This window comes from Salvia hispanica, chromosome 3 (assembly GCF_029641045.1).
Source record: "Salvia hispanica isolate PSC_SH4W2 chromosome 3, Shi_PSC_v1, whole genome shotgun sequence".
NCBI lineage: Eukaryota > Viridiplantae > Streptophyta > Magnoliopsida > Lamiales > Lamiaceae > Salvia > Salvia hispanica.
In genome coordinates, this window is record NC_142694.1 from 17,358,002 (window position 1) to 17,369,701 (window position 11,700).

The 11,700-nt window shown below is 33.6% G+C and overlaps 1 protein-coding gene and 3 pseudogenes across 1 annotated transcript; all 4 read left to right on the forward strand.

Moving 5' to 3' along the window:
• The first annotated feature begins 261 nt into the window (after window positions 1-261).
• On the forward strand, window positions 262-1,572 carry LOC125212533 (metalloendoproteinase 3-MMP pseudogene; annotated as a pseudogene).
• A 2,606-nt stretch (window positions 1,573-4,178) lies between these two features.
• LOC148930285 (uncharacterized) lies at window positions 4,179-4,859 on the forward strand (annotated as a pseudogene).
• A 432-nt stretch (window positions 4,860-5,291) lies between these two features.
• LOC148930286 (uncharacterized) lies at window positions 5,292-6,251 on the forward strand. The gene has a single exon (XM_089066410.1). The coding sequence runs from the start codon at window positions 5,292-5,294 to the stop codon at window positions 6,249-6,251; it is 960 nt and encodes a 319-aa protein (XP_088922536.1).
• Window positions 6,252-9,813: 3,562 nt separating this feature from the next.
• Window positions 9,814-10,873, forward strand: LOC148930287 (metalloendoproteinase 3-MMP pseudogene; annotated as a pseudogene).
• Window positions 10,874-11,700: the final 827 nt, after the last annotated feature.

An 11,700-nucleotide genomic window follows, 5' to 3' on the forward strand; every position in this document is an offset into this window, starting at 1 on the left:
CAATTCACTTTTTATTACATTTCTTAAAACCCGTGCACGGTCAAAATGAGATAAAATTTAAGGAACGGAGGCCGTATTATTAACACTCTCATACACTATCCGTATTATTAACACTCTCATACACTATCCCTAATATTCAAAGTTAAAGTCATTCAATTAATATTGAAAGAAACCCACAAATAAATTTTACTCCTTGACTTCTTTTCTATCTATGCTTATCTTCTGCCAAACTCAGTCTATAAATAGGCGCAATTAGCAGTTACATTTATCACACACAAAAGAAAATAGTCTTACGTACATCTTTTCAAGCACTCGTTCATGGCTTCTAAGATCTTTCATCCCATTTCCTTCATCTTCCTCATTTTCATCCTACTTGCTCCAATTGGCCATGCCAATAGGAGCATCCCAAGTGACAAAAACTCATCACCTTTTGATTTCATCAAGTCATTAAAAGGTTGTCACAAGGGAAACAACACAAAAGAAATCCACGAGCTCAAAGCCTACCTCGAGAAATTCGGTTATCTCAATTATCCAAACAAAACCCATGCCACTGAGGATGATTTCGATGATACCCTAGAATCAGCCATCAAAACCTACCAGAAAAACTTCCACATCAAACCCTCAGGTATCATAGATGACGAAACGATATCGGAAATGACAGCCCCACGATGCGGGGTGCCTGATATTGTTGACGGTACCAACTACATGCAACCTCGTGACAATAAACACGAGGCGAGCTCGAGCAACTTCCACATAGTATCTCACTACAGTTTCTTTCCAGGAAACCCTAGATGGCCTAAAAGCCATCTCACTTATAGATTTGTGTCCAACTATCCCACAAATGCTATTCCCCCAGTGGTAAGTGCCTTCCAAAAGTGGGATGCTGCAACCCACTTTTCCTTTTCACAAGTCCCAACCAATCAATTCTCTGATTTGCTTATAGGGTTCTTTAGAGGTAATCACGGAGATGGAGCCCCTTTTGATGGCCGTGGCGGAACTCTAGCTCATGCATTTTCACCAACAGATGGAAGGTTCCATTACGACGGCGACGAGATGTGGTCCGTTGCGCCAGCTCCGGGTGCTTTTCACCTTGAAACCGTTGCAATTCATGAAATCGGACACCTTTTAGGGCTTGGGCACAGTTCAGTTAATGGAGCAATCATGTTTCCGTCGATCGGAGCCGGACAGACTAAGAACTTGCATCCAGATGACATTGAAGGAATAAGAGTTCTGTACAATAAATAAAATGTTATGTTTAATCCGTCATAGTAAGTATTAATGTTGTGTGTGAAAATAATTTCCCTATGTTGGAATTTGTAATAGTGAATAAGGTTACTCGTGCGCTGATACAGACTTGGCCTTCTCCAAGCCCGTAGAGGCTGAGCAACCCATGTGTCCGTCCTAATAGAGTCGAGCATGATATAAGCTCATTTCCGGGTTTTCTTTGTCGGTTCTTTCCTGGATCGCAAATAAGTCAGAACCGTGTAGGGTTGTTAGAAGAGTCTATATATACTACCACTTGTATTATTTTCATAATCAAGCATTAATGAAATTTAGTGGAGTATCATTCAATTCGAGTTCCACGGCCTGCGGGCACAGTTATGCAGATAATTCTTTCCAACTAAAATAATCTCATAATTTAATCCTAGATTATATTTTGGTATTATTTTATCTAGCAAACTAAACACCACTTATGTGTTGGATCATGTCAGTTGCTTCAATTTGTGAAAGAACTTAATCGGTTCATTTTGGAAACCATACCATTGAATATGCGGAAAGGTGGTTTATGCACTCTTGTTGATCTCAGGTATGAAAGTAGGAGTGAGAACCATCGTTGGGTTATAATTTTCGTGGTCAGACTTTGATTTTGATAACAAAATTACATTCTCAAGAAACTAGGTTTTTTAAGAATGAATGGTGGAAATTTGGTTATTAGTATTCTACATTATATAGGCAATTAATTCTTACACATAATAGAGGTTGACATTGTTCCAAATTGTAATCAATATTTTATACTACAATAATTCAATATTCTTTTCTTCGTCTCCATGTTGTTGGTGAGACTTTTGAAAAATGATACTAAATTGAATCATATTTGACACGTCATTTTATAAAAAATCGGTAGATATCAGAGGATAGTCGGAAAACCTATCTATCTATCTATCTATCTATCTATCTATCCCACACATGACAAGATATTGCATACGCAATAGGAGTGGTGAGTCAATTCATGCATGCACCAGAAGAGGAACACTAGGAGGCGGTCCTGAGAATTGTCCGATATTTGAAGGGTACGGCTGAGCATGGGCTCATGTTTGAGAAACACGGGCACATGGAAATACATGGCTTCACCGACGCTGGCTAGGTAGGAAACCCGAACGATAGAAAATTCAATTGCCGGATATTTCACCTTTGTAGGAGATAACCTTGTAACATGGAGAAGCAAGAAGCAGAAGGTGGTAGCACTTTCCAACGCAGAAGCAAAGTTCAGAGGAATTAAAAGTGGATTGACGGAGATATTATGGCTGCGAAGATTGATGACAGAATTGGATTCTCGATCTGCCCTTCCTTGTAGTTTGTTCTGTGACAAAAACGACCATTAGTATCTCTAAAAACCCGGCTCAACATGATAGAACCAAACATGTGGAAGTGGACAGACACTTCATAACGGAGAACATTGAAGCGAAAGTGGTGTAAATGCCTTATGTCAAATATGAAGATCAACTGGTGGTTATCTTGACAAAGACAGTAAATTCGAAGTCATTTCGAGAAGTACTATGCAAGCTAAGTATCGCGAATCCCGTTACTTAGCTTAAGGGGGAGTGTTAGAATAATATCGCATAAAATCATGAAGATTATATGCAATTGATATGAGAGTATATTATGCCAAAGATAGAATACCAATTATTGTAAATTAGGTTTACCATATGTAGAGAATACCTAGCCTATATAATCTTATAATATCTGTATCACAATTACACTAAATAAGAAGATGATTTCTTCTACCGATATTTAACAAACACATAACTCATAAGTTGCAAACCACAAAACTCAGGATCTGTTAGTATAATCCTTAAGGCTTAAGGTGAATATAGAAAAAGCTAAAAGATGTATGGTGAGTTCAGTGGCGTATGGAGTAGGGAAAAAGGGGTACAGTTGTACCCCCAATTTTTTTTTTTTTTTTAATACTATTATACATATCCTTTATTTTGTTAATTATATACTGATATTGTACCCCTAAATATTTGGGAAAAATATTACTCCTATACGATTAATATTTCAGAGAAAGAAGGAAGGAAATAAACATGATAAAAGGGTAAAAAAGAGATCAAATTTAAAAGATATTCGGATGTTTTAGAGGAGCTGGGCAGAAGGGAAGGAAAATTTCAAATTAAATTTGGAGAAGGAAATAAATACATAAGGTAAAAAAAATTGAAATTAAAACATCAAGCCCTATAAATTTCGCCCAAATTAAAACCTCTAGATTCAAATCGAGTTCTTTGACAAGAGCTTTCTCCTCCGAGTCACCGCTTTGACTGCATGCAGTGCAGGTGCAGCGTCCGTCGTCTCCGGTCTGCTTCAATCGTCGAGTCGCCGGTTGAGAATTTTCTCTCTCGCCTCCTCGGTTCTCCAAAGACGGAGAGATACCACACAAATTTATCTACTTTGAAAACTGAAAATTATTTGAGAATTGATTAATGCTTTATATTTATTGTAAAGGGGAGTGTACAACCGTGATTCACTATTTAAGAATGTAAATTATCAATTCTTTATTATTTTAGAGTAGAATATTAGAATCTACTACAATACAGTTTCAATTTAAAGTTCAATCGTATGGTTTTGTGATGTTAATATTTGTGATTCAATTATTTATAATTTTAGTTTGTAATGATTTTGAATATATTTGCAGAAAATTAAAAAAAATGAGAAAATAATTTGATCTTCGACAATTTCTCTCCACAAAGAGAAAATCTCATGATAGTGTAAGCTCTCCTGCTTCTAGCTCTCAGCCAGCAAACCCTCCGGCTTCAAACTCTCCAGAAAATCTTCATGCTTCAAACACTCCTGCTTTAATTGATAATGTGTCTCCTTCAAATACTAGTGTGTCATCACGCGAGAAAGAATTGATTTATGATGTTGAATACGTTCCTCAAGATCCTGGAAAAAGAAGAGACACAATGGAGTATCCTCCACATGAGCGAGATGCAGTTAGAAGAGCCTATATTCTTAGAAAACCTTGTCAACCAAAAAATCATAAATTTCCTCGAAAAGAAATTGGAGGTTCGCGTCGATTTATGATTTCATGGTATAATAAATGGGATTGGCTTGAATATAGCATGACAGAAGATGCTGCATTTTGTTTTGTTTGCTACTTGTTCAAGAATGAAGTTGGACTTAATGCGGGGGAGACGCGTTTGTGAATAAAGGATTTAAGTCATGGAATAAGCCAGATAGATTTACTAAACATATTGGTGGGCTTAGAAGTGCTCATAATCGTGCTTATGAGAATATGTGAACCTAAGGGATGGCAAAAAAAAAATCGATTCTTGTTTCTTTAGATAATGTCAGTGATGTGATTAACAGAGAATATTCGCTTGAGGGCTTCAATTTCTTGTTTACATTATCTATTGCGACAAGGCTTGGCGTTTCGTGGGCATAGAGAAAGTGAAGAATCCCTTAATAGGGGAAATTTTCTTGAACTCTTGAAATGGTTGAGGATACATAATGAAACTATTTCAAAAGTGACTATGGAAAATGCACCTGGAAATTGTCAATTGATATCTCCAATTATTCAAAATGATATTATTAATTGTTGTGCTAAAGAAACAACTAAGCGAATTATGGATGATCTTGGTTAGGACTGATTTGCTATATTAGCCGATGAATCAAGCGATGTGTCGCAAAAGGAACAATTAGCCCTTTGCTTGCGCTATGTTGACAAAAAAAGTGGAAGGGTAGTTGAACGATTCATTGGTCTATTGCATGTCGCTGATACAACAGCTTTGTCTCTTAGAAGTGCAATTTTAGCTTTGCTTGCTGAACATTCACTGAGTCCATCTAAGATTCGAGGACAAGGATATGATGGGGCTAGTAACATGAAGGGTGAGATACATGGACTTAAGACTTTGATTATGGAAGATACTCCAAGTGCTTACTATATTCACTGCTTTGCGCACCAGCTTCAACTAACTCTTGTAGCCATTTCCAAAATGAACGATGAGTGTATTTGGCTTTTTGATACTATTGCAAATTTGTTGAACGTAATTGGAGTTTCTTGTAAGAGAAGGGAAATGATTCGTGAAATTCAAGCACAAAAAATCGCTAAAGCCTTAGAGATTGACGAACTTGAAACATGGACAAGGTTGAATCAAGAACTTGGTTTGAAAAGGCCTGGAGACACTCGTTGGAGTTCTCACTACAAGACTCTTTTGAATGTCATGGACTTGTTTTCTGCAATTGTTAACGTTCTAGTGATAATTGGGAAGAATGGTTCTTCAGATGATAAGCCAAAAGCTCAAGGCGTTTTGTACTCAATAGAGTCATTTCATTTTATTTTTATGGCACATCTAATGACCACTATATTCGGGTACACTAATGATTTGTGTCTTGCTTTACAAAGAAGGGATCAAGATATTATTAACGCTATGAGGCTCGTTAATTTAACCAAGGACCAGTTACAGAAAATGAGGAATGTCGGATGGGAGATTCAACTGAATAAGGTAATCTCAATTTGCAACAATCTTGGCATTGTTGTTCCAGATATGGAAGCTCAATATATCCCTCAAGGAAGATCACAGCGTTTTGTTCAAGATGTTTCCTATCTTTATCATTTTCGGGTTGATGTGTTTATAAAGGTAATTGATTTATTACTTCAAGAACTTGATAACCGATTTGATGAGGTCAATATGGAGTTGATTAGGTGTATGGCTTGCTTCAATCCTAAAGATAACTTCTCTTCTTTTGACAAGGAAAAGGTACTTAAACTTGCCACTTTTTATCCTTCCGACTTTTCAAACCGTGAATTGGTGGCTATTGAGTACCAACTTAATTTATTCATCGAAGATGTGAAAAATGATAGTGACTTTCAAAATTTACAAGATATTGGTTCTCTTCTGATGAAACCTGTTGAAACAAAGAGAGATGTCGCTTTATCTTCTTGTGTTTTTGCTTATCAAGTTGATTTTGATGCTTCCGGTTGCTACTGCAAGTGTGGAGAGAGTGTTTTCCGGAATGACGTTTGTGAAGAATAAGTTGCGAAATAGGAGGAGTGATCAATCTTTGAATGATTGTTTGGTCACTTTCATTGAGAAGGATATATTTCTACAAGTTTCTGACGACGCTGTAGTCAAATGCTTTGAAGAAATGAAGACACGTCGAAAAATAAACTAGATGTTATGTATTTTTCTTTTATATTTTGAATTGTATAGACTTAAAACTAAATATTGTTTCAAAATACTATATTATTTCTAGCATTAGTTTTTTTTTTTGTCATGTTATACCATTATTTATTGTTGAAGTCGTACCCCCATACCAAAAATCATGTATACGCCACTGGGTGAGTTGCTCAATAAATAATGAACGCACTATAACAAAAAAAACTGTTAAGGATATTTTTTAATGAAATTAAAGACGCTAATTTGTGTTTCTAAATATGTCCTTAACGCTTCGAAAAGCGTTCTTATTATTGGCGTCCCAACTGAAAATAGAGAACGCAAATGTAAGCGTCCTAAAGAAGCAAAAGATTAAGTTAATTTGTCATTAATTTTGGAAAGTGTTCTTTTGCGTCCTAAATTATTGTTATTTTTAAAAAAAATTCTAATGCAAGTAATTGCGTCTCAATTTTTGCATTCTTCAAAAATAATACTCCCTCCGTCCCAATAAATATGCAACATTTGGTTTCCGGCACAAGATTTTATGCAGTGGTGTTTTCTGAGTTAATGAAGAGAGAGTAAAGTAAGAGAGAAGAAAAAGTAGAGAGAGTGTTGTTTCCATTTTAGGAAATGTTTCATTTTTATTGGGACAATCTAAAAAGGAAAACGTTTCATTTCTAATGGGACAGATGAAATAAATTTTTTTATATTGACGTTGCTATATTTATGATAGGGTATACATTTAGATTTTTTAACATAGGTTCATGCATTCATTAATGTTGTAAATAAGATCTATACTATGCACTAATACATTTATATAGACTGTACTCAGTTTCGTATATATAATAATTATAGGAAGTGTTATATTGCTAACTCAATACCTAATTGCTAACTACAACTAAATAATAACCATTAGATATTCAAATTAAGGGCCTAGATCATCAACCAAGAAATATCAATACGATAAAAAAAAAACATTAATAAAGCCATATGATTAATTCCATAAAATATCAATAGGGGTATTAATGTCAATTAACTACATGTTTAGTTATAACTAACTTTTAAAAGAAATCCCAAAACTTTAAATTCATATAACATATATCAAATTAAAGATAATTTTATAAGGATTCCAACGATATCATATATGCATATATTCCGACGTCAAAATTTGAAAAAAAATTCGAAAATTTTTCAATTTTTTCGTAAAGCAGAAATGTCAACATACTATATAAATTATGTCAATATAATATATGTAGAATGTCAATATAAACAATGGGTTAACATTCTTAAAGCATCGTGTTGACATTCTCAAAGCATTGTGTTGATATTTCCGAAACACTATATTGACATTTTCATCTAAAACCCTAATTTGGCGTTTTTTTTATCTTTTTTTATTTTATTAATAAAAACAAAAATTACACGTGGCAAATTGTAGACCACACGTTTTCTAAAATCCTATGGCCTTAAATTAGTTGTAGTTAGCAATTAAATGATGAGTTAGCAATTGATCACTCCCATATGAATATATATTGTACATTTAATTAGTTGAAAATTTCCTATCCAGAAATTCATATAAATTGTAGTAGTAATTAAATTTCTACCTAAATGTCAAACTTATTATTAGTATCTTTTACTACTATTTGTACGATGAACAATGTTATTCTTCATGAGCACATGCATTATAATATTATCTAGCCATGTAGGTCGAAAAACTGGAACTGATTTTATGTATTTGACTTATGAATACGACATTTTAGGTTCTTTAATTATATGGAGTCCTTTTTATATATATAAAAATCAGAACTAAATATTTACTTAAATTATTAAGTGAACTATAATTTTTTTTTCTAAAGAACAGTGCATTTTTTCAGTGTCTCATAAAAATAAATGTCATAAAAAAATTTCTTGACAAAGACTTAATTTTATTAGAGGTATTATTTTTGGACTTTTTTACCCTTTCTTCATTTTTTTTCTTTAAAGGCTATTTTAATCAATTTTTTCTTCATTTTTTATACGTACTCAATAATTTCAAATGAGTCTCTCTCCTCTTTCTCTAATTATTTAAAATAAAATTATATTCTGTATTAATTTGTTGATTTGTTTGATTAATTAATTTAAAAAATTAGATGAATAAAGAGTTGAGTTACAGCAAGTTTAAAAACCCCAATTCACTCAATAAAAGTGAGTAGTCTTAATTAGTTAATTATTTATCTAATCGAACTCTAATTAGATGAAATTAGTTTATCGTAATAAATTATATAAGCTTAGTATTTATTTAATTATGTTAAGTAAAATTATATGTAATTTGATAATCATATATGATTGATTTGACTATATAAATTATAATCATATGTAAGCTTTGTTTATATTATGTATTAGAGACGTTGTACACAATTGCTTGTAGATAGAACATGGAAATTTCAAATCATTCTTCTAACGTCTAGGGACCATATATAACCTACCTTATATTTATACAAAATATACTAAGACCCTATATTTTTCATTTAGTTCCTCAATACATTAAATTCACTTTAACTAGAATATTTTAATAGATCACTTTAATTAAATAATGAAAAGATAATTATACAAATTAAATTAATTAAGCCCAAAATTCCACAATACACTGTCCAACGACTTGTATATTTTTCCAGTGTCGTCAATCTTCTCTCGGTCAATACCGCTAAAGGGAAAAAGACAACAATAACACGTTTTTGATCCATTTTCCAGGCTGAATAAAATTAACTTACTTGGAATTAGGATTATTTGAGATCGTTTCAATTTGGCTGTTGAATTAAGAAAGGATACAATGTGACATAGCTTTAAATTTCGAGGGACATGCAATTAATTTCCAAAATAAAGACTTCATCAAATGGTAACTACTTAAATTCTTCTTCGAAACTCGTATTTCTAATTACACACTAGATAATGTGAATAGGAGCCGAAAAAGAAAAATCAATTTGATAGGGATTTTGTGGCTTTCCACAAATTTAAATTTTCTACAGTATTTAATTAGTTTCACGGTGGAGAAGAAGACTTTAAATAACGAAGAGAAATTTTGATATGATCGAATAGAACGATAGAACAAAATGTGATTTCGATTTGAATTATTTATTTGTTTCAAAATGATAGAACGAAGGTGGAAATGAAATGATAATATAAAAAAATATAAAAAAAATGTTATTTTAATCTTATTTTTATCCAATTCTAACTTATTTCATTCCATCATATTAAGAGGCTAGTTCCTTATTTTTAAATAAACAAGAATAATTTGATATGGTCTTTGTTTACCAATTAATTTTTTCTACATCCAATATTCCAAGTCAAAGTCACTCAAATAAAGACAAATCAAACCCCAAAATTCTTTTTCTTGACGTGTTCTAATTTTATTCAGCCAGGCTATAAATATGTATAATCGATACCATTAGCATATATGTATCACAAAACAAATTATATACTCTTTACTTTCTTTCCATTGCTCATTCATGGCTTCCAAGATTTTTCAGCCCATCTCCTTCATTTTCCTCATTTTCATACTACTTGCTCCAATTGGCCATGCCAAGAGGAGCACCCCAAGTGACAAGAAATCATCCCCTTTAGATTTCTTCAAGAAATTAAAAGGTTGTCACAAGGGTAACAACACAAAAGAGATCCACAAGCTCAAAGCCTATCTCGAGCAATTTGGCTATCTCAACTATCCAAACAAAACCCATGCCACCGATGATGATTTCGACGATATTCTTGAATCAGCCCTCAAAACCTACCAAAAGAACTACCACATCAAACCCTCAGGTATTGTAGACGATGCAACGATATCAAAACTGATAACCCCGCGATGTGGGTTACCTGATATCGTAAACGGCACTAACTACATGCAACCTCGTGACAAGAAACACGAGTTGAGCAACATCCACATAGTATCCCACTATAGTTTTTTTGAAGGAAACCCTAAATGGCCATCTACTAAAACCCATCTCACTTATAGATTCTTGTCCAACGTTCCCTCAAATGCTATAAACCCTGTGGCAAGTGCCTTCCAAAAGTGGCAGTCTTCCACCCACTTCACCTTTGCACAAGTCCAAACCAATCAAAATGCTGATTTGGAAATAGGGTTCTACAGAGCTGATCACGGAGATCGATTCCCTTTTGAAGGAGCCACCATAGCTCATGCATTTGCGCCACCAGATGGAAGGTTCCATTACGACGAGGATGATAGATGGTCCGTTGGGTCAGTTGCGGATGCTTACCATCTAGAAACTGTTGCGCTTCATGAAATCGGACACCTTTTAGGGCTTCATCATAGCGCTGAGAGAGCGGCAATCATGTATTTTGAGATCGGAGCCGGAGAGGTCAAGAACTTGCATGAAGATGATATTGCAGGAATAAGAGCTTTGTACAATCGTTAAGTTAGATTTGAAGTTGTCATGGTAATTTATGTATTTTTGCATGTGAAAAATAATTTCCTTATATTGGAATTTTTGTAATGAAGGAGTAATACTTTTTAATCGTCTGAGGAATTTCTGATTTCTATAATAGATAATTGTTGCATACCCTTAACAATTTCATACTCCATATAGAGGAATTATGTGCAAACAAATTCAGACCAGTAGACATTGCCAATGTCTGTGTTGCTCTTGAGTCGATGCCTTCTTTTCCTCAACCAAACACGGTCCTCCTATTTTGTTAGGTTTGTTAGACAAAATAAACATGAGATGTAGTCTATGATTGGGTTGTGAAATTATTTTAGTTGGAGGGGGTTGACTATGACTCATTATCACATAATTATTCATCTTAAATTGAGTTGTGAGATTCAATCTCATTAACCAAACACAATACAGATTTAATCTGGAGATATAATCTTGCAAACAAAACAACCCTTTAGTGTAAAACCAGTAACAAACACGAGCAAGATGGCACCAAGAATTATTTAGTTCAATCTCAAGGATCTACGTCCACAGAGAAGAAAAAATGAGAGATTGTGCATAAAACTTACTAGGATTACAATGTACAAATTATGAACCTATTTGAAAAACTTTTTAAATGTTTGCACATAAATTTCAAATGGGTAAATCCAAGAAGCTGATTTTTTTTTTCTTTGCATTGTAATTTGAATATCACAATTTGTTTATACAATTTAGTTTTCTACACCTCAGGTCCTCGGTATTGAAATCGGCGTGGAATTAAATTGATGGACGATTTTATGTTTGAGGCAAATAAATACTTATAATGATCGTGGGCCTTAGAATGGGCCGAATATACATTTAATTCATTGTAGAAATCCGGCCTTTGTCAATTTCAATTTCAATTTTTAGGCCTTAACTTATGTCTAATA

Excerpts from the sequence above, each read along its gene's own strand:
- LOC148930286 (XM_089066410.1), top strand. The coding sequence starts at position 5,292 with ATGATTCGTGAAATTCAAGCACAAAAAATCGCTAAAGCCTTAGAGATT.